The sequence below is a fragment of the Gossypium hirsutum genome, chromosome A11, assembly GCF_007990345.1.
Source record: "Gossypium hirsutum isolate 1008001.06 chromosome A11, Gossypium_hirsutum_v2.1, whole genome shotgun sequence".
Lineage (NCBI taxonomy): Eukaryota > Viridiplantae > Streptophyta > Magnoliopsida > Malvales > Malvaceae > Gossypium > Gossypium hirsutum.
Window position 1 is genome coordinate 114,682,032 of NC_053434.1, and position 24,143 is coordinate 114,706,174.

General features: G+C 34.3%; 1 protein-coding gene across 2 annotated transcripts; it reads left to right on the forward strand.

Moving 5' to 3' along the window:
- Positions 1-11,026: 11,026 nt before the first annotated feature.
- Positions 11,027-20,388, forward strand: LOC107939946 ((+)-delta-cadinene synthase isozyme A). 2 transcript variants are annotated; one of them, XM_041079994.1, is made up of 7 exons: positions 11,027-11,194; positions 11,419-11,695; positions 18,353-18,725; positions 18,851-19,069; positions 19,186-19,324; positions 19,436-19,684; positions 19,762-20,388. In XM_041079994.1, the coding sequence occupies exons 1-7, from the start codon at positions 11,066-11,068 to the stop codon at positions 20,053-20,055; spliced, it is 1,680 nt and encodes a 559-aa protein (XP_040935928.1). In that variant the 5' UTR covers positions 11,027-11,065; the 3' UTR covers positions 20,056-20,388. The 2 variants fall into 2 exon arrangements, with proteins under 2 accessions (XP_040935928.1, XP_040935927.1); XM_041079993.1 differs by having other exon boundaries at positions 11,029-11,194; positions 18,350-18,725.
- The last annotated feature ends 3,755 nt before the right edge of the window (positions 20,389-24,143 follow it).

The following is a 24,143-nucleotide window of genomic DNA, read 5'->3' on the forward strand; positions in this document are numbered from 1 at the left end:
AGTAAGTTAGGACGCAACATTTTAAAACCTTCGAAACTAAGCTCGTCTTTCGAAAATTTCTATCTCGAAACAACAAAATGCCATATCCAGTAAGTTAGGACACTATGTTTTAAAATCTCGAAATAATTTTTTAAGTTTTGAAAACTCAAAATCACTTAGAAGGGTGCTTGACTATTCGAATTCAACGAGAAAAGTCGCAACCCAGTAAGTTAGGGCATTAGCTTTCTCGAAGTTTCCAAACATCAAGCATTGCCTTTTATTTTTTTAAAAAAAAAACCTTGGAATATTGTTTTAAATGACGTTTTAGGATGACATATTAATGCATCATGAAGCATAGATGTACAAAATATTCTAACATTTCCATACAAACATAAATAATATCATTAAGACAAAACTAAATAACATGAACATACGTTTAATAAAAAAATTATACTAGGGTAAGTATAAGATAATAAACAAATAAAAACATGAGTAAACTAAAAGAAAAACATAATACATGCAAAAATTATACAACAATATATATCATAAAATAGCACATAAAAGAAATAATTAAACATAGCATATAAAAAAATGAAACTATGCACAAATAAGATAAATGACATACACAAAAAAATGAATAAATAGAACATTTACAAATTATAAAAATATAATGCAATAGTTCAAAATACATGAAATGATAATACAATATATATACATACATAGAAAATATATATTTGAAAATAAACTATATAAAAAGGATAAATATTATAATATATAAAATACATAATCAAATGTATAAAAGATAGGAATAAATATACATATTTGAAAAATGAAGAAATTAAAATAAAAAAAGGGTTGAAAAACTAAGATAGACGAAGAATAAAATAAGAACAAACCACAGAGAGTAAGAACGCAAGAGGGAGAGAAATTTGAGTGAATGCTCTCAAGAATCCTTATTGCTTACCAAAACTCAAGTGTGTTACAATGAAGGGAGAGGCCTCTATTTATAGTTGAGCCTCCCCAAATCCAACGGTATAGATCAATTACATCAACGGTTAAGATTAAATAATATCTACAAATTAAATCTACAAGATTACAAGATCATATCTTCAAGATTGCATATCATATCTAAGATTGTATCATATCTAAGATTGCATATCATATCTAAGATTGTATCATATCTAAGATTGCATATCCTTAAAGATTATATTTCCATATGAGTCAAGCTTATAGAAGGACCTTAAATCTTTTCAAGTAATGGGTCATTTTGATTGGGCCAAATTATATGTTTGTAATTTTGTACTGGACTTGGACTTTGTTTTATTTTTTTATTTTTTTTTTGGACTTATTTCTGGGCCCGGGCAAAATTGAGTGTCTACACATATGAAAGCGCTCAAATTTATAAAGACAAAACCAAGGCGTTTCATGACCAGAAAATATCTCGTAAATAGTTTTCCTTTGGCCAGAAAGTGTTACTTTACAATCCTACACTGAGAATTTTTTCAGGTAAGTTTCGAACCAAATTGCTTGGTCCTTTTGTTATTACTAAAATATTTTCTCATGGTTTAGTTGAAGTTAAAAGCGAGGAATCCGAGAAATGTTTTAAAGTCAATGGTCAAAGGTTAAAACCCTTTTACAATAACTTTCAAGTACATGTGGTGGAGGAATTATTTTTCGAGGAGCCGAACGATTAAATTTTCTAGGTTGTCGAGCTAACGACATTAAAAAAATGCTTTATGGGAGGCAACCCACATTTAGTTTAATTTTTTTATTTAATTTTGAATTCTAGTTTAGTTTGAGAATTAAATAAATATTATTTTAATCCATTTGATCGTGCTGCTTTCCAGGAGCAACCAACTTCTACTGTAGAGAAACAACTTCATTGCATTGAAGCTCGCCTCGAAACAGTGGAAGCCAACATCTCAAACATGCTCAACATACTACAAAGCGATCACTTCTACCACCATCCGGCCCATTAAATATAAATGGGGAGTACACTTTCTCCACTCATATTATCCTTTTTGCACATTTGGGGCAATGTAGGCTAAGTAGGGAGAATTTTGGATCATGTCATACTTTCTTTTTGCATGTGTTTTGCTAAGAATAATTTCTAAATTTGTTTCTGAAATAAACCTCTAATTCTTATGTTTAGTTTATTTAAATAAGTGGGTGAATCATGAATAACTTTTCTAGCTTGATCAATGAATATTTTGTAGACTTGAAAATGCGATGCCTTAGTCAATATTTAATGAAAATTGTTGGTTTTGTTGAACTTGTCTAATGAAAGTACTCGGTTAAAAAAAATAAGTTTGCTAATAGCTTGCTTAAGAGTGAAGATTCGAAAATGTGACCAAGTTGAGTAACCAGGATGAGGTGCTTGGGTTGTCATCTCATTTCACGTCAAAAGGTTTGGTGACGAGCTGAAGCTTGTAACATTTCGCTAACTGAGATGCCTTGAAATAAATCAATTAGGGATATATGAAATTGAGTAACCAGGATGAGGTGCTTGGTTTGTCATCTCATTTAACGTCAAAAGGTTTGATTATGTCTCGAATTCGTTAAAAATAAATAAAGAGAACGTGTCGGGTTGAGTAACCAGGGTGAGGTGCTTGGTTGTCATCTCACTTTGCGTCAAAACACTTTACTACATTTGAAAAAAAATAATAATAAAAAATTTATATAGATATAAATATATATATATATTGGATATGACGTTTCACATGTTTGATTGAGCCTAAATTTAGTGAAATAGTTGAGTTTGACTTACTGTTTGAGATTTTATAAAATGTTTATTGATTGAGTTTAGCAATTGTTTATTTTTTATTCACCTAATTGTTCGATGTATGCTTGACTAGGAAATGGGGTTTTGATTTTGAAAGGGATTGACAAATTATTTTTAGTAGATATCATGCTTGAGGACAAGTATCGGCTAAGTAAGGGGGAATTTGATAGCAAGATAAATTCGTATTTTTAATATATGTATTTTTGACTAATTATCAAATAAATTGCTACTAAATTTGGAATTTTCTTATCAGGAATGAGGTTGGTGTGTCGAATTTAAACTCTTACAAAAAAGGGCTAAATTGGAACAAAAAGCAAAGACGAGAGCTTGATTGAAAGATTGAATATTCAAAGATGATTGGATAAAGATTGAAGGGTTAAAGATTTTTTTTTAAAAGTGGCTTGATAAAATTTGAAGGATTTTTTACATTGTTACAACTATGTAATTAGTTTAAATTCTAGTTTAAATTTGATTTTTAAATTTAGAATTATTTAGTGATAATATTTAGAATTATCTAGTGATAATATTTAGGAAAAATCATGCTAAATTTTAGCACTAAAAGTTTGCATAAATACCTAGTAGCTACAACAAATTGAACACACTTTTTTTACCTTGGCATTTAATAAATTCTTTTTTTTCTCCCCTTTCATGCGCCATCTTCATCCTGCTATTGCTATTTTGTTTCATTTTTTCCATTTATTTTATTTTCTTAAATTTATTTATTTTTTGCATTTTTGAATTTGTTTTATCTTATTTTTAGTCTTTTCTTCTTTTATTATATTAATCAATTTAAACACCCCATTTTATTTTTATTTTTATTTTTATTTTTATTTTTAGCATTTCTACACATAGGTCGTGGGCACGACTGTGACCGCTCATCGATTCTGGTCGCAAAGAAAAGGCGGGATTAGATAGCCAGTCCGTATGGATTCGATCCTACTGCTCTATATTGCTAATTATTGTTATTTTGCTGTAGGAATTTATATTTGGTTGTTTCGACGCCCATTAGTAGCCTTAACTATCGGGCGAGTCGAGTCTAGTCCTCTTCTTGAATCTGTAAGAACGCTCAAATCTGAGAGCGGTAATCAGGATATATGGGGCACTGCGGTGCCCAAGTTGTGTTTAGTGATTCGAAAGGGTTGATGAGACTCAATTTGAATTTATGGGCCAAAAGTCCTGGATAGAGCAATTCCAACTATGAGGAGCGTGCGAGTTTTATTGATTTGAACCCGCGACCGAAGAATCACTAGCGATTTCTGTGATGTGTTCTTGTAATAATTTGCGTTAATGAATAAAAAAGTTGTTGGAAATATTGTTTTTTTTTGTATTAAATTTGAGTTGTGCAGTGACAGCGTGGTGGTCTGTATGAATAGGAACAATATAAATTTTATGGTTTAGGAACTGATGACAGTTAAATTGATCTGGTTTAGTAGTTAAGTATTTTGGTTATATGAGTGAGGTTCTAAGTTTAAATCCTATCTCTTGAAATTTTGCTACTTTTGACTAAATCTCTATCTTTGGACATGTGGGTTATAAGTTAAATTCAGTGAGCTGATATTAAGAATGAGTATGCTGGTTCAATGGTTAAGCATCTGTCTATGTCAGTGGTCCTGTGTTTGAATCTCTACGTGCATAATGAGAATATTTTTATACTAATACGTAAATCAGTTTAGTTTCCTTTTCAATTTATTTAGTTAATTAAGAGGTTGGTAACTCCCTCCTCTTTGTTTCTAGGACAAAAATAAAATGTTCTTCCTTTCCTTTTGTTTTCTTTTTCTTTTTGAGCTCGTTTTGGTTCTTGCTAAATTTATCAGTAATTAATAATTTTTAACGTGAAACTACAAAATGGATTTCGATTTTCAACGTTAAACTCCAAAAAGATTTTCTTCTACGAGTCAACTAAAGTTTTGAATGTTTTCTGGATAATTACTGAAATAAGTTTTCAATACATTGGGATAACTCGTCCAGATTCAGCTTAAACTTTTAGGCTGGGTTTGGGGTGTTACACTTCAGCTAAATTGGAAGAAGTATATCAGGGTGAAATGTAGGTTCGCATATGGGTTCGATTTCCTATAGGGTGGCCCCCACCTATTGGGGATATGTGCTTGTTCAAGAGGACTATCAAGACAGATGGCAGTAAAGACCAGTTAAAGAGGCTTCGTACTGGCAGTTCGCTGGTCATCGAAGATTGTATCATCTTGAGGAATGTTTTTCTATATTGCTTGGAGGGCCATAGCCCCAATAGATATAGAAAGGGTGATATTAGGGAAGTTGCTAAAGTGCTAAGTGTGGCCTCTGAGAGACAATCAAGGCCATACGTGCTCTATGGTAACTATGATGGCCTAAACCTAATTCTAACAGGAATAATATTGGAGCCTAGGAATTTCTTGTATAGTTATTGTAGGATAAGGCCATGTCCTTGGGTGGTGGTGGCCTCATTATAGACAAAAAAGGATGCTGATGTTAATTTTATAATTGCTCCTACTAATACTAGGATTGTTGGTAATGCAGGCACAGTTGGCAGTTCAGGAAGTGATTCTGAGGAAACCACCAGGATTTCACGGGAAATTAACGAAGTCATGGAAATTACAAAGGCTATGGACCTGTGAGCTGCTCTAAGGGCTCAGCGTAAGAAGCGTAGGACTGATACGAGAATTGTTAATGTGATAGTTAACAGTGAGGAAGAGACAGACAATGGCATGATGGAGTTTCGTCGTAAGAGGAGGGCAGATCGCATTGAGACTTTTGCTATAATGATAACTACCCCTTATTCTCCCTCAGTGAGCTCACAAACTATAGCTCAAAAGAGTTCTCCTATCGCTGCTCGCAGTAACCCTTCTTCTCCCTGTATCTCTCTCATTTGTTTACCTCCCGCTAAGATGTTACCTATCAAAGAAAGTAGTGACCTAGCTCCAAGTCACCAGAATTTAAGTAGTATGGAGTTGAAAGGTAGTGTTAAGAGGTGGAAAAATGTTGCAAAAAGGAAGATATGTGATGGTCACTCATCTAGGAGTTCGCAGAAGTATGCGTTGTTAACACTTAGCTCCTTTTTGCAAGCTTTCTTTGCTGAGGCCTCCGAAATCAGTTTAGGCCTCAAAGAGAATATCGTTGGGGTAGAGGCTACTCACAGAGAGCTTAAAAAAAATCTTAAAAGCACTCAAGAGAGATGATAGAAAATGAGTGATGAAAATGAAGTGCTCTACAAATGAAACGAGGAGCTCACCGAGAAGTTAGGAGCTGAACAAGTAAAAAATGATGAATGTAACTATCCAGCAAGGTCGCAGCCTTGGGTGTCGACCTGAGAAGGGTTGTTAAGGAGCATAAGGAAATCATGAACCGTATCAAGCTTCCAGTTGTAGCTTTAAGGCTCACAAATTCAAACATCATAGTTTCCAAAAAAATTAAAGCGAGCTTACGCTTCCAACTATAGCTTTAAGGCTTACAGATTCAAACACCGCAACCTCCAAAACAGTTGAAGCTCAAGGTTTAAGTTTAAAATTGGCTAAAAAATTGCCTAAACATCCGAAACTTGTTTAAATTCGCTTAAATTAAAATTTTCCTCAAGATCGTGGAGAAATAAAACATTATGACATTAACAAATAAACTCAAAAATTTCTCAAACTTCAATTCTTTCATTCGTAAAGAAGGAAAATTCAAACTTACAAAATTATAGGTAATTAAACTTCAGTCCTTTCATCAAGATTACCATGAGCCTCATTCTTCTTCCTTTCTCACTTAGTAACTTCGACATTTTTAACAGCAGGGTTAGAAATGGTGTAATCACCAGCAGGCACAACAGGTGGTTCAGAAGGACTTTCCTCGAGGTAAAAGTCCCTTAAGTTCTTCCACTTGGTTTTGAACTCATCCCAAGCAGCTCCCAAAGGGAAGCGAATGTCAAAGCCAAGCTGCTCCATCTCTACCTCAGAGAGAGCATCAAAATCAACCTTGCGAGCATCAAAAGGCCCAATAGCAATTTGAGTATGCAGAAGAATATTAGATTTGAGCTCAGTGATAACATTACTCAACATTCTTAAAGTATTCTTTTTAAATCCTTTAAAGGCTTCTTCTTATTTTTGCTTTAAGTTCGCTATTGCAGCCTCATGCTCTACAGTAATATGGTTCACAGTTGCCTTATGCTCCTCAACAACCCTTCTCAAATCGATACCCAGGGCTACAACCTTGCCGGATAGTTCATCATTTTTTACTTGTTCAGCTCCTAACTTCCCGACGAGCTCCTTGTTTTGTTTGTAGAGTACTTCATTTTCTGCCATCTCTCTTGAGTGCTCTTAAGATTTTCTTCAAGCTTTCTTTGAGTAGCCTCTGCCCCAACGATATTCTCTTCGAGGCCTAAACCGTTTGCAGAGGCCACAGCAAGGAAAGCTTGCAAAAAGGAGCTGAGTATTAATAATGCAAACTTCTGCGAACTCCCAAATGAGTCACCAACACATTTCCTTTTTGTAGCCTCTCTCCACCTCTCAACAATACCTTTCAGCTCCCTACTACTTAAATTCTAGTGACTTGGAACTAGCTCACCATTGTTGAGTAATTTTCTCTATGTCTCATTGAAGGAAACATTCAAGTATTTATACAAATTATCACTATTCATGACTAACATTCTGAGCAGAGCTTAGGCATGTTGAGCACGTGTATCGTTCTAGCTTGCATGCTAGAGCTCACGGTTCCCTACATGTGAACTCCTTGGGTATATGTGAGCTGAGACTGCGAGCTTCCCTCAACTCATGCGAGCTTATACCACGAGCTCCCCTGACTGTCCTCTCACTGTGCGTCTCGTGCGCATCTATCTGGTAAGGCCTGGCCTTATTTGGGTTTCGAGTTGTTGACTATTGGTGTATAACAAGTTTCAACATTTTCGCTCAAAATTTTAATCAAAATTAAATTAGACATGGTATTGTATATGATTCAATATAGAATAATATTTATATTGTAACATCCCGAAATAGGGCCTAAACAGAACAGTGGTTGTGAAACCACAAATCTAAGGTAGAAAAATTTATTTTATTATCATTTTAAGGTCTATGGCATGATTGCATGATTGTGTGAAAACTTCGTTTAGAAATTTTATCGATAAAGGGTCCAATTTGATATTTAGGACTAAATTGCAAAAGTTGTAAAATGTGTTTTCTAGTTCACAAAGATATTAAGTACTTGTGAGTAATGGGTTTTTAAAGTGGAGGCCCTTGGATAGTAATTAGACCATTATACTAGTTTGGACAAAAATACCTAAAGGAAAATAAAACACCATAGTTTTTAATTAAGGGCATTTTGGTCATTTAGTTATTAAAATGAATTAAAAACAAAATTAAAAGCCAATTTTTGTCTATCTTCTTCATTAGGCCAAAATTTCAAGGTTTCTCCATAGCTAGGGTTTGTTCCAAGCTCCATAGTAAGTGATTCCAAGCCCCGTTTTTAATGTTCTTTACGTTTTTGGAATCTTGGTAGCTCGATTTAGCTTATGCTAGCAATAATTCAACCTAGGGTTCATATTTGGAAAAATACCCATAGGAGAAATTTGTGTATTTTGGTGTTTTATGATAGAATATAAGGTTTTAAATTATGTTAGACAACTTGTGCTACTCAGTTTTAAGTGAAAATGAGTAAAAGGGCTTAATCGATAAAAATACCTAATGTTCATAAGTACATGTTACAGTGAGAATTTGATGTTGTCATAGAAGGGAAAAATGATCAGAATGTCATAAAACATAAGAAAATAGGATGAAGTTTAATTTCCGAGCCTTGGGGAAAAAGTGTAAATATGTAAAAGTTTAGAGGCAAAAATGTAATTTTGCCAAAGTTTGGGTTAAGGACTGTTTTAATAAATGTGAGTATTAAATAAGCTAAATTTTTTTTATTATAGATCAAGAAGAACAAAATTTGGAGTTAGACCGGGGAAAGAAAAAGATAGTGGACTAAATCGATATAGTTGATCGTATTTTGTTTCGAGGTAAGTTTGCGGTAAATAAATGTAATATTCTATTATTTTATGTTAATTTTGTTAATTTCCAGCATGTGTATATTTATTTTATGAAATTATTCAAAGAAGACTCAAGCATGAATTGACGGAGAAGTAATTTCAGAAAGTCCCGGTTGAACCCTAGGAATGTGTAGGAGACAAATGTCATGACATTAGGGTTCAAGGATACCATGTAAGACCATGCCAAGGCATGGAAATTGGTAAGGTTTCTAAGGCAAGGAAATCATGTAAGACCATGTCAAGACATGGCATTGATAAGTTACTATAAGGCAAAGGTCCCATGTAAGACCATGCCAAGGCATGGCATTGGTGAGTTCATAAGGCAAGGATACCATGTAAGACCATGTCAAGACATGGCAATTGTAAGTTTCAAAAGGATACCACGTAAGACCATGACAAGTCATGGCAATGGTAAGGTACCCGTGTATCCTTAGTATTCCAAGTGGTTCAACAGGAAAATTTAAAGAGAATATCAAGGTAAGGTAAGGTAAGACAAGTTCATGCTAGAAGAGCAAAGGTAAGTACATAATGTTCATGAATGCTTGATAAGGAAAAAGGTAAGTAAAATGTATTAATAAATTTGATTAAATAAGTAAGTATTTAAGTAAGTGAGTAAGTGAAGAAGTTTAAAATATGTCTATGACAATTAATGAAGTTGCATTAAGTAGTATCATGCCAAGTAGTAAGATAATTCTTATGAATGTTGTTATTTATTTGCATGCAAACTTACTAAGCTTAATGCTTACCCCTTTTATTTTCCTTCTTTTTATAGTTTTGTCAAGCTAACTCGGGGATCGTAAAGTATGTCGGAGGTCCGGGCACACTATCATAAGGATTATTTTGGTATAGCTAGACGTTTCATTTTGAGTATGGCATGTATAGCATCGTAGCCATTTTGTGTGTATGATCTTATGATATGGCTGATGAATGGTATGTAAATGCTTGATAATGATTAGCTGTTGGAATGGCTAATCAAGGACATGTTTGGTGTTATGTATGCCAAAATGCTAGTTATTCCATGGAAATCATGAAAAAAGGTGAAATTAGCTTTAAAATAGTATCAGACAGCAATAATGACATGAATTTGAAAAATCACTAAAAATAGTAGAAATAGATTTAGATAGTGAATGAGATATAGAATTAAAGCTTGATGAGCCTATTTTCATATGGATGGAACAAAATAGGTATATGAGTTATATTTTATGAGATATTTAAATTTTTGTGAAACAGGGCCAGAGCGATTTCTGGATCCCCTGTTCTAAATTTGGAAATTCACCATAAATTGTACAAAAATAATTAGAAGTCATGCTTTATATGTACAGATTCCTTATGGAGTCTAGTTTTAAGAAAAGCAAACGGAATATTCATTGAAACTCTGTATAGGGAGATATCTGATTCGTAACATACAGAGGTCAGAGTAGTCGAACCCTGAAATAGGGGAGACTTTAACTAATAAACTGTACTAGTTGGCCTGACCAAAAATTCTGGAAAAAAATTAGTTGATTGATTGATATATCAGTCTAGTTTCAGGGAAAATTTACAGAATTGGATTTTGAGTTTCGTAACTTGAGATATGAATTTTTAAGCGACTGTGACGCAGTTAGCCAACTTGTCTGGAAGTTCTAAAATAAATTGTTTAAGCTGTTTAATTAAGGAATTACGTCCGTTAACACCTCGTGCTCGACTCTGGCGACGGTCTCGAGTTCGGGGCGTTACATATATATTTTTAAAATTTGATAGTGTGACATTATTTTATTGATACTTAAAAACTATATTTTTTAAGATATTTAAAAAAAAATCCCATATTTTCCATTAAAACCACGTGAAGAATGTCATCAATGTTGAATAAAAGCTAAAATATTTAAATGTTGGAACTCTTTTCATTGAACTTAATAAGTCGAACTTCGTAAAAAATAATGTAAAAGAATATCATAAAAATAGAAATCTAGAACTCTAAAATCAACAAGTCATCTAGAAATCTAAACATTTGTACATATGCAGTAAGGTGAAATTAAAACCTCAAATGCTGGTGTCAGGGGCGAATCAAGTGGCTGGTACCGCCTTTGATTTTACTACTTTAAAATTTGTAAAAATTTAAATTAGTAAAGATATTTTTTCCTTTTCTAAAAATAATAAAATTTTTATTTAGTCTTTTAAAATTTTTATTTTTACTGTCGTAAAATTACAATTTAATTTCGGCTCCTAACAAAATTTTTTGACATCTCCCCTTGCTGATGCCTATAAATAGAAGCTACTCATAAAAGCATTTGGATCACACAAAACTCAATAGAGCTTTTACCATACTAAACAAAATGTCTTCTCCAATTTCTACAAATCTTGTTCCATCTCAACATGGTAACACCTCCAAGGAAAATCGTCATTTGTCCAAATTTAAACCTAGCTTTTGGGGGGACATTTTCCTCTCTTCTCCTTCTGAAATGGTATGTTCAGAAGTATGATAATCACTTTTAATCTGTGTTTGTGTGACATCATATACCTAATTATTTAGATTTGATGTAAGTGCTAATATGTATTTCATACAAATGTATTCAATTTTTTAAAACTATTTTCATAGTTGAAGAGACATAAGTCTGTTCTCATTCCAATGTGTCCTTACATGCATGTGAATAATTTAAAATTAATATAAAGCTTTTCATTTGAATAGGAAATGGATGCTGGAACACAACAAGAGTACGAAGAATTGAAGCAAGAAGTGAGGAGAATGTTAGTGGCAAATACGGATAAATCGTCCCAAAAGTTGCCCATAATTGATGCAGTCCAACGCTTAGGTGTGGCCTACCATTTCGAGAAAGAGATAGAAGAGGCCTTGGAAATTATATACCATCATCATTGCAATCATATTGAGATTGATGGTGATGATCTTTACACTACTGCTGTTCGATTTCGCCTGCTAAGAGAGCATGGTTTCGATGTTCATTGTGGTATGGCTTAGTTTTTTAAAAGCAAATCTGGTAACAAAAAAAGTTATGGAATATAAATTGGTTTAAATATGTGAAAGGTTATTATATTCTTTTAAAATTTAAATTTTAGTTTCTATATTTTTATTTGGAGACCTTAACTCCTTGCATTTTTTTAATTTCAAAACCTTAGTACTTCCATCTATTTTTTTGTTGTGAAAGTTAACGTCGTGAAAATTGAAACAGCTCTTTTTTAGCCCTCAAAATATTTATAAATATTGGGGGCTAAAAAAGCTATTTTATCCTTGATACTTTAATGGAAAAATTAGATGGAGGCACCAAGATTTTTAAATAAAAAAAATAATAGATTCAATGTCTTAAAATTATAGTACATGGACTAAATTTTAAATTTCAAAAAGATACATAGACTTTTAGCATATTTAAACCATTTAAATTTTAAACATGCTAGATACCACTATTTAAGGATTGTTGAAAAAATGAACCATACTAGTCTGTGGATCCTCTTGATCTAAGAATTTGTAGTTTGTTCAATCCAGAATTATCATGATATTTTAATGATAAAAAATCAACAAACCTTTTCCTTTAAAATTTCAATAAAAATTAGGTTAAAATATGCCATAAGTCCCTATACTCTTCAAAAATTTAAAATTTAGTCCCTGCACTTTTATTTTCTAGGAATTTAGTTTCTTTATTTTTTTTAAATTTCAAAATTTAGGTCCAATTGTTAAGACTGTTAACTTTTTATGGTTAAATTTTTAAATGTGACATTTAACAAAATAATGAACTTGAATTTAACAAAAAAAAACATAGTAAAATTTTAACAAAAGAATAAAAAAAATTCTCACTTGATAGTCAGGTAATTAAAAATGACGTAGTAATAAACTTGAATTTAAAAAAATAATTTTAATAGTATTAACAGTTGGACCTAAAATTTTTAAATATGAAAAGTAGAAAAACTAAATTCCAATAAATAAAAGGATAGAGACTAAATTATAAATTCATAAAAGTATAAGAACTTATGATATATTTTGACCTAAAAAATATTATATGTGATTAGATTACCTTTAGTGAATTTTTAATATAGTGTAAAGACATTGCAGCTGTCTAACCACACTATGGAGTTTTTAAAATGTACCCATTGTGGTTGTCGTTAGTCAAATACATATTCTATTTAATATTTATTATGTTTAATACTTATTTTATATTACTTTTTTTAATATAATCAATTGGTTTAACTAGTCCGATGAATTGAACTATTTCAATTCATAATTAGAGGACTCACCATTTTGACTCATATTTTAAATATTGGATTATGTTAAGAAATGGCTTAAAATTGGTAGTGGATTGTTGTTGTTGGTAGTGGGTTGTTGGTGGTAGTGGATTAGTGGATGGTTGTTGGTGTCCATTTTCAACCACAAATCTTTGCCAAAGTTTTGGACAATTATGTCCTTGAACTCTCTTATAAATAGAGAGGTTCATTAGCCATATTGATGATCCCAAACCAAGAGAGAGCAAAGCTTGTTCTTTGAAAGCTAGGATTTTAGCTTTCGGGTTTTCTATAGGGGTTGAGAGTTGTGAGGTTCTCGGGTTGTGTCTTGAGTGTAAAACACTTGTAATCTTCATCTTGTTATAGTAAAATTTCTTTTCGCCTCTGCCCGTGGACGTAGGCATTAAAGCCGAACCACGTAAATCCTTGTGTTCACTTTATTTTTCGTTCCGGTCAATTTACTTGTAGTCATATCGGAGTTCTCGAATCGATCCTTTCCGCAACAAATTGGTATCAGAGCGTAGTTGAAGGAGTGATAATATTTTCTGAATTGCCCTGTGACTGCAGCTTTGTCTGATCTTTCACATCAGGAAGAAAATATTATCATTCATTCAAAGGTTCCAAATTATGGCTACAAGTGTTTCATCGACTAAGTATGATGTCGAGAAATTTACCGGGAAAAATAGTTTCAGTTTATGGCGCATCAAGATGCGGGCAGTGCTGGTTCAACAAGGATTGCTAAAAGCATTGTCTGGTAAAGATAAATTACCAAGCACGCTTTCGGAAGAGCAAAAGGATGACATGCTAGAAAGAGCACATAGTGCTATTCTGCTATGTCTAGGAGATGAAGTGCTACGAGAAGTAGCGGATGAGAAAACCGCGTCCGGTTTGTGGCTCCGGTTAGAGAGCAAGTACATGACGAAGTCATTGACGAACCGGCTCTACCTCAAGCAAAGACTCTATGCCCTGAAGATGGAGGAAGGTACACCTGTTTCCCAGCACCTGGATAAATTCAATTCCATTATCATGGATTTGAATAATATCGATAACAAAATCGATGATGAGGACCAAGCAATAATTGTTTTGTGTTCTTTGCCTCCCTCGTATGAGAATTTTGTTGATACAATGATGTACGGTCGTGATGACCTGACTCTAGAAGAGGTGAAAAATGCCTTAAGTTCCAGTGAGTTGAGGAAGAAAATCACTGGTAAGGTGGTCGAAAACAATGAAGGCGAAGGCTTGGTTGCTCGAGGAAGATCCAAGGCAAAGGGTGGAAGTTCAAGTAAAAGCCATCCTAGATCGCAGTCCAAGAAGAGAATACAGTGCTACTACTGTAAGAAGTACGGGCACATGAAGGTAGATTGTCCGAAAAGGAAGGAGAAATCAGAATCACAGGAGCAACAAAATGATCGTGCGAATGTAGCTGATGCAGATTCTTCAAGTGATGCCGAGATCGTTCTTGCAGTATCCGACTCTTACGCTGGTGGGAGATGGATTCTTGATACGGGAGCTACATTTCATATAAGTACTTCGAAAGATGCATTCTCAACATACGAGAAGCATTCTGGTTCAGTACTAATGGGAAATGACCACGCATGTCAAGTCATGGGGATTGGCACAGTTCGTATAAAGATGTTTGACGGTATTGTTAGAACTCTAACTGATGTTCGGCACATTCCAGAAATGAAGAAAAATTTGATCTCTTTGAGTACGTTGGACAAGAAAGGCTTTCGGTACTCTGCTGAAGGTGGAGTTCTCAAGGTATTCTCGGGTGCTTTGACTGTGATACGTGGTAATTTGGAGCGGGGCCTTTACTTCCTCGATGATTCCTCGGTTACAGGTGTTGCGGGAGTGTCATCATCAGATGATCTAGATTCTGACACCACGAAGTTATGGCATATGCGGCTCGGGCATATGAGCGAGAGAGGCTTATCGGTGCTAAGCAAACGAGGATTATTGTCTGGGCAGTGTACAGGAAAGTTGAATTTCTGTGAGCACTGCGTCTTCGGTAAGCAGACTCGGGTAAAGTTCAGCACTGGGATTCACAAGACAAAAGGCACAGTGGATTACTTCCATTCTGACCTTTGGGGGCCTTCTCCGACAATTTCTAAAGGTGGTTACAGATATCTGCTTACCTTTATCGATGATTACTCGAGAAAGGTTTGGGTGTATTTTCTGAAGAGCAAGTATGAGGTTCTCATCAACTTCAAGCAATTTAAAGCTTTGATCGAAAATCAAACAGGAAAGAAGATCAAGCGATTCCGGACGGATAATGGCTTGGAGTTTTGCTCAGGTGAATTCAATGAGTTCTGCAAAAATGAAGGAATAGTGAGACACCGCACTGTTCGTCGAACACCACAACAAAATGGAGTTGCAGAACGCATGAATAGAACTCTCTTGGAGCGAGCTCGTTGCATGCGATCAAATGCTGGGCTCGGTGAAGAATTTTGGGCTGAAGCTGTTAATACTGCTTGTTATTTGGTTAACAGATCTCCGTCAACAGCTATTGAGCTGAAGACTCCTGAGGAAGTATGGTCTGGTTCTCCTGCTGATTACACTGGTTTAAGAGTGTTTGGCTGCCCTGCGTATGCTCATGTAAATGAGGGAAAACTCAAACCGAGGGCGAAGAAATGCATATTTCTTGGATACGGCCAAGGGGTGAAAGGATACAGGTTGTGGTGTCCTGATCCGGTTTCGTCCAAGTTCATCATCAGCAGAGATGTGACTTTTGATGAGTCATCCATGCTTCGATCCACCACAAATTCCCGGGAAAAGGAGGAGTCAGATAGAATGGGAGATCACGGTGTTGAGAAGCAGGTGGAGTGTCAGGTGGACGCTCCAATTCCTACGGAAGGTACTTCAGTCCAGGATGATCAAGTTGAGGTGCAAGATTCCGATGAAGATGAGTCACCTCAAGAAAAACCATATAGCATTGCCACTGGAAGAACGAAGAGACAAATCAAACCAAATCCGCGTTACGCTAATCTGGTGTCTTTCGCGCTCAGTGTGGCGGAGTCCATTGGTATAGAACCTTCCAGTTATAATGAGGCTGTCACGTGTGATGAGTCGGCACAGTGGGCAATTGCTATGAGTGAGGAGATAGAATCTCTTCACAAGAACCATACTTGGGAGTTGGTTAAGCCGCCAAGTAACCAGAAGATAGTTGGTTGCAAATGGGTCTTCAAGAAAAAGGAAGGCATCCTAGGGGTTGAAGCAACTAGATTCAAGGCACGATTGGTTGCTAAAGGCTTCACTCAGAAAGAGGGGATTGACTACAATGAAGTTTTCTCCCCAGTCGTAAAGCATTCTTCCATTCGTGTATTACTTGCCATGGTGGCCAAGTCTGATCTAGAACTTGAGCAGCTTGACGTAAAAACGGCGTTCTTGCATGGTGAGCTCGAGGAAACAATCTACATGCGTCAACCAGAGGGTTTTACAGTTCCTGGTAAAGAAGACCATGTCTGTCTATTAAAGAAGTCTTTATATGGATTGAAACAATCCCCAAGGCAGTGGTACAAGCGGTTTGATAGCTTCATGATTCAGCATGGTTACACAAGATGTGACTATGATGCTTGTGTCTATCATCGGAAGCTCTCAGATGGTTCGCACATTTATTTGTTGCTGTATGTTGATGACATGTTAATTGCTTCCAAAAACATGTCGGAAATCAACAAGTTAAAGTCGCAGTTGAGTGGTGAGTTCGAGATGAAGGATCTGGGTGCTGCCAAGAAAATTTTGGGCATGGATATTCACAGAGATCGCAAGGCGGGCAAGCTTCGTGTGTCGCAGAAGAACTACATTGAAAAGGTTCTTCAACGCTTCGGCATGGATAAAGCGAAAACTGTGAGTACTCCGTTGGCACCACATTTCAAACTCTCTGCAGAGTTGTCACCACAATCTGATGAAGAAAAGCAGCAAATGTCTCACATTCCATACTCGAGTGCAGTTGGAAGCGTGATGTATGCAATGGTTTGCACTCGTCCAGACATTTCACATGCAGTTAGTGTGGTCAGCAGATACATGAGTTGTCCTGGCAAGGAACACTGGCAGGCCGTGAAATGGATTCTCAGGTACTTGAGAGGTTCTGCAGATTTATGCTTGGTATATGATCAGAGTGACTGCACTAGCAGTGTCACGGGCTATGTGGACTCTGATTATGCTGGAGATCTGGACAAAAGAAGATCTCTGACGGGTTATGTTTTCACTTATTCTGGAGGAGCCATTAGTTGGAAAGCTGTGTTACAGTCTACCGTAGCCTTATCTACGACTGAGGCGGAATATATGGCGTTAGCAGAAGCAGTGAAAGAAGCATTGTGGATGAAAGGTCTAGTAAGCAGTTTGGGTTTACAACAGGATTTCACTGTTGTATTTTGCGATAGCCAGAGTGCCATACATCTGACTAAAAATCAGATGTTTCATGAACGGACCAAACACATTGATGTCAGATATCATTTTGTTCGGGAACATGTTACGCAAGGTGACATTGTTATCAGCAAGGTTGCTACCGAGAAGAATCCTGCAGATATGTTAACTAAGGTGATCCCTGCATATAAGTTCAAGCATTGCTTGGACTTGATAGGTATTCGGGATTGATTAGCGCCAGAGAGGCGTTTGGAAGAGGTGATCCAGTTCGAGGAATTCACTATGATGTTCAGCTTGGTAAAATTTCAAGCCAAGGTGGAGATTTGTTAAGAAATGGCTTAAAATTGGTAGTGGATTGTTGTTGTTGGTAGTGGGTTGTTGGTGGTAGTGGATTAGTGGATGGTTGTTGGTGTCCATTTTCAACCACAAATCTTTGCCAAAGTTTTGGACAATTATGTCCTTGAACTCTCTTATAAATAGAGAGGTTCATTAGCCATATTGATGATCCCAAACCAAGAGAGAGCAAAGCTTGTTCTTTGAAAGCTAGGATTTTAGCTTTCGGGTTTTCTATAGGGGTTGAGAGTTGTGAGGTTCTCGGGTTGTGTCTTGAGTGTAAAACACTTGTAATCTTCATCTTGTTATAGTAAAATTTCTTTTCGCCTCTGCCCGTGGACGTAGGCATTAAAGCCGAACCACGTAAATCCTTGTGTTCACTTTATTTTTCGTTCCGGTCAATTTACTTGTAGTCATATCGGAGTTCTCGAATCGATCCTTTCCGCAACAGATTATATGAATTACTAAACTAAGCATTAGATTTAAAGTTATTGTAATCTTGAATGAACCAATTTTATTATTGAATACAAATTTGGTTTGGGCTGACCCAAATTTGCAAAATCCTTTTAATAAAATTATGGTTGAATTAAAAGGTGATTAGATTTTGAAATCCTAATCCTTCCATAAATATATTTTAAATTTGCAAAGTGGAATTTAGAAAATATATAACGTCTCAAAATTGTTTGATGATTAAGCAGGGACATTTAACAAATTCAAATATGAGAATGGAAATTTCAAAGAATCTTTAATTGGTGATGTGAAAGGCATGCTAGAATTGTATGAAGCTGCACACTTTCAACTACATGGAGAAAATATATTAGAAGAAGCCCTTTCCTTTACTACATTTCATCTGAAGTTGGCAGAAAGTACGGTAGACTATCCTCTCTCCACACAAATTTCTAATGCTCTAAAGCGACCCCTTCGCAAGAGCTTGCCGAGGTTGATTGCTAGGAGCTACATTTCCATATATGAAGGATACGTTACCCAAGATGAAAAATTAATGAAATTTGCAAAGTTAGATTTCAAAATCTTACAACATTTACACAAGAAGGAGATAAACAAGATAAACAGGTAACCGATAGTGGTAGAAATTTCCATAAGTCAAGCCAAATAAAACTCTTATTCATTACCTAGCCAATACACTGGTCTACTAATAATATATATGTATAATAATTTCTTCTTCTTTCTTGTTTTAGGTGGTGGAAAGGTTTAGAGGTTGCGACCAATTTTCCTTTTATAAGGGATAGATTTGTGGAATGTTATTTTTGGATGTTGAGTGTATACTTTGAGCCCCACTACGCCATTGCTAGAACTTTTGCGACCAAAGTGATATGCCTCATTTCAATTTTGGATGATATTTATGATGCGTATGGCACATACGAAGAACTTGAAATCTTTACAAAAGCAATCCAAAGGTCATATAAAACATATATCCACTTTTACTTCAAATCATTAGAAGTAGATTCTTTTATTGAATTGAATAATAGAGAGAATTGACCATTTGAACGGATGATATATTGATATATTGTAGGTGGGATACCAACTGCATTGATCAACTTCCAGACTACATGAAATTGTGGTATAGTGAAACCTTAAATGTTTATCAAGATATGGAAGATTTGATGTCCAAAGAAGGAAAATCATATCGCGTCCAAGTCGCAATAGAAGCAGTATATCTGATTTTTACTTTTTTGTTTCTTGAAAAAAATTCTTATTTTGCAATGTTAATCAGCTACATTAGTTGGTTTTTGTTAACTTTTTGTTTCTTTGTTTGTTAATAGATGAAACGACAATCCCAAGTTTACTATGTTGAGGCCAAATGGTTGCATGAAAATTACATACCAACAATGGAGGAGTATATGCCAATTGCATTAGTCTCTTGTGGTTATTGGAATCTTACGATGTCATCTTTTGTTGGCATGGAAGATAGCATAACAAAAGAGACATTCAATTGGGCATTTAATGACCCTAAGATTGTCAGAGCTTCAAGCACTATTTGTAGGCTGATGAGTGATATTGTTGGCCACAAGGTACAATAATTTATTTGTTTATTTTTATTATCTGACACAGCTCTACATTAGCTCAAATTAATTTATGTTTATTGTAGGTTGAGCGAGAGAGAGGACATGTGTCCTCAGCAGTGGAGTGTTACATGAAACAATATGGGGTGTCAATGCAAGAGGCATACGATGAGTTATACAAGCAAATAAACAATGCTTGGAAGGATATAAATGAAGAGTTCTTGAAACCAACAGCAGCACCAACATCGGCTCTTAATCGAATTCTAAACCTTGCAAGGGTCATTGATCTCTTTTACACGGGCGAAGATGCTTATACTCAAGTTGGTGAGTCAGCAAAAACTAGCATCACTGCTTTGCTGATAGATTCAATCCCAATTTGATCAAGAATTTAAGGTTCAAATGAACATGAACTCACTTTTGAAAAGTGAATTCAGAAGATTATTGTCTTATCCTCAAGTTGTCAGCTGATTTGTAAAATAAATAATTATTTGTCAGTGTTTTGTTTTATGATGCTCTTCAATCTCTTGGCATGTGCTGGAGTTTTAGAGCTGTCTAGTGTCACTGGGATCGTGTATGTGTTAGCGTCCGTTGTCGTTGTCGTTGTCTTTTAGTGTTGGTCATGTTGCTTTAAATTCAAGTAGCTCCAGTTGTTTAAGTTTGTATTATGTATTGTCTCTTTTGTATTAATAAAACTTAATGAAGGTTCATTATCAGATTTAATTCCCAGATCCAAACCAAGAAAAGCGAGCTCCTTGTTTTATTATGTATTGTCTCTTAGTTTTATGGGAACTATGTTTTTTTTTGGTTGGATGAGAAGGCTATATTTGTTTCTATTGGAGGTGCACGTGATGCTTACTTAATCCTCTGTGGTCTTGAAGGTTTTTTATTATTATTAATATTTTAGGTGGCTTGGGTTGCTATCTTAAGGTGTGTTTTCAGGTGTAACTTTATAATAATTAATGTTTTATATAGACTTAATAATATTAGGTGTTTATTTAAAACTTAAGTTGAAATTATATATATATATATATGAGTGGATTGTGGCACATTAAAATTAAGTAGTATTTAAATAAATATTCATATTTATGTTATTAAAATATCTATTATAAAATATTTATATTTAAATATTAAAATATAACTTTTTAATAAAATATTAATAGTATTATTTAAAATTTAAAATAATTATTAATGTTAATTTTTATTATTAAAATAATATTATAATGTTAAATAATATTATTAAAATAATAAATTATATTAATTATAGGAATAATAGTTGATGCACTGTTGGTGTGTAAGTCTCATGCATCATCAATGACTAATAATATGACACATTGTTAATTGCATAATTTCTCTATTTATTTGTGATATTTCTCACATTGAATTATACTATTTATGTTCTTAAATATATTATTCATACTTATATTTTATTTATATTTGACTCAGAGGATAATTAGAAAAAAATGAGCTTAAAGTTTATTTTTGACAAGTTTTTACAGTTTAGACTTTCAACACAATACAACTTCAATATTTTGGCCACAACTTGAGCTATAGATATCTGTTTTGGGCCTATAATATACCGAGTCGAAAGGAGTTGAAATATCTAACAAAAGTTATTTCATGACTTGAGCCCAAAAAGTGTCAGGAAGATGCCCGAAAATGGCTTGAAAATTTGACGCGAAAATTGCTAAGAAACCTAGAAATATTCTATTTTATTTAATTAATGGCACTTTTGTATTTTCTTCATTATATTATTTTTTTCCCTACAAATAGACAATATTAGGTTAAGATTTGGGAGACTTAGAACTAATTTATTTTAATTTATTACTATTATTTCTCTTTATGCATTGATCTTGTAACACCCAAACCCGACTCAGATGTTATAGTCGGATTATGAATGTTACATTCACATTTTAAACCTTGTTTGTTTATTTCAACGCAAAACTAAAGTCTGAATCGATAAACATGCAAACTAGAATTTATATTTGTCATCTAATAGTGTTGCTATTACCAAAAATTTGAGTGAGCGCACATTGATGAAAGTATCGTTTTATTAATTATTTAAATAAAAAACCATACCATTTTTGCTACTCAATTCATAAAAAAATAAAATTTAAATTCAAAACCTTGCACCAGAAAAATACTTTAGAGTTCTTATTTTCGAAAAACATAAAGTTTCATCAATCATGCCATCTTGCTAAAAACACCAATTAAAATTATATGTTTGAAAATAAAAACCAAATCCAAAATAATTGTCCCAAAAACAAGTTAAAAAGTTCGAAAGCCTGTCTTCGAAGTAAGCCCAAACATACTTAAAGTTAAACTATCTGAATCGAGCTTCGGAATCGCCGCCAAATCATAAGTTTGAGGATCACCTGAAAAGTATCAAAACAAACGAAGTAAGCTAGAAGCCCAATGTGTGACTTGGCCGACATATACAATTTATTATTGACATGCTCATATGCAAATCTCAGAATCGACAGAACAAAAAATTCACATATTCAGAAGCATATATTAGAACATAATATATCCTACCCCATCTGCTACTCACCAACTCCACTCAACCAATCATACCAAATAGGACCACAAGAGTCCATCCATCCAATCACACCGATACGTAGTGGTATGCCACTCAAAAGGTGTAGCTGAGCTGCCAGACCGATATTGCAGTTTAACAACAAAAATTACAATAATACTGCCAGAATACACTTCCTCCATCAAATATCAAATCTCAACCCAATACATATGCATAATCAAACTAATATATATCCATATCAAATGAGATGTATGGCATGTATGCTTAAATGTCTTTTCACAAATTTTATATCGTGTCATATTGTTTACACAAAATTTATCTTACTAATCATGGTTTCTAACATACTGACACACAATATACCAAATTTATGATTTTATAAGCTCACAAAAATAGCCACGAATTCGATTTTAGAGTCTCCTAATCGACCCCAAACTGAGCCTATAAATTGACCAAAATGAGCTCGCACGCCCTTTTGGCCATGTAATCACACACGCCCGTGTGCTCCACGGTCGTGTAGCATGCAACAATTTCAAAAACAACCTCAGTTTTTTATATTTTTTTCCAAGTTCTAATTGATGTTTTGGGTTAGAATCACACACCTGATTATATTTTTGACTAACCACACAACCGATAACTCATGAATCCTCCATACAACATTAAACCATATAAATTAACAACCAAGAATTAACCCAACATCTAACTTGATAATTTCTTTTACTGAAAACCAGTCCTCAAAAATGATATTCAAGCACTTACTCCTTAAAAATATAGTCCAAAACAACAACTAAACCACAGGAGGATCACACACCTCGCACCCTTCACTAATCAAAGATTACAAAAATGTTCAAAGCAATGAAGAAACCATTACCACTCCTACCTTGCTCAAAGAATGAATTGAAAATAAAATAACAAAAAATAGTTCGATGAAACTTACACTATGTTTGCACTACGATCAAAGAATGAACACCACGCACAATCAAAAAGGAAAAACAAGACAACAATCCCACAAACAAATTAATGGAAGCAAGCAAGAAATAAAACAAAAAGCGGAGAAGAAGGATAGAAAAAAAAAAGCAAGAGAAAGAAATAAAAGAAGAAAAAGAACGCGTGACCAAAGAGGAAAATGTGGACGGTAAATGGGGGAGAAAAGTTAGTGAAGTTTAGATAATTTTCTGAAAAAATGAACAAAATCAAGATAATTGAATATCTTAACCCACTAGATGACATAGAGTTTAAATCTAACTCAACTACTAACAAATGGAAAAGAAGCAAAAAGAATTCCACTTTTGTATCGAATAAGGCTCTCAAGAACCTTAGGTAGGCTAAAGTGTTACGGCTAAATCAACAAGCTCATTCTTATTGGTAAACCAACGAAATTAAAAGATAAGCCCTAAGACTCAAATTTGACATAATTCCAAAATTTATAAAAAAGTTTCTAAAACAAGAGAATTGAACTCAAGACCCAAAACAAACATCCAAGGCACTTAACCACCATACCAAATCAAATTACTTGATCAAATTTAACAATTCAAAATTTGAAAGAATAACAAGAAGGTTGATAAAGGAAACAAGAATCAACCAAAATACATTGTTTACTGCTACTGAATCAGATATCAACAACAATTCATTTTGTAGAGTTTATGTCGATGACATTATAGTCATAGGCAATCATCAGTCAAGTATTGAGGATTTTGTGGAGTCCTTAGATTTGAGATTTTCTCTCAAAGATTTGGGGTAATTGAGTTATTTTTAGGGCATCGAAGTCACACATACAACCTTAGGGCTTTTTCTCAGTCAAATGAAAATACATTCAAGACTTGTTACAAAGGAGTCACATGGAAAAGTCCAAAGGCATCCCTACTCTTATGATATTTCTTGTATGTTGTTTGCTCATACGGGGGGTCCCATTGACAATGAATCAAAATATAGGAGCAT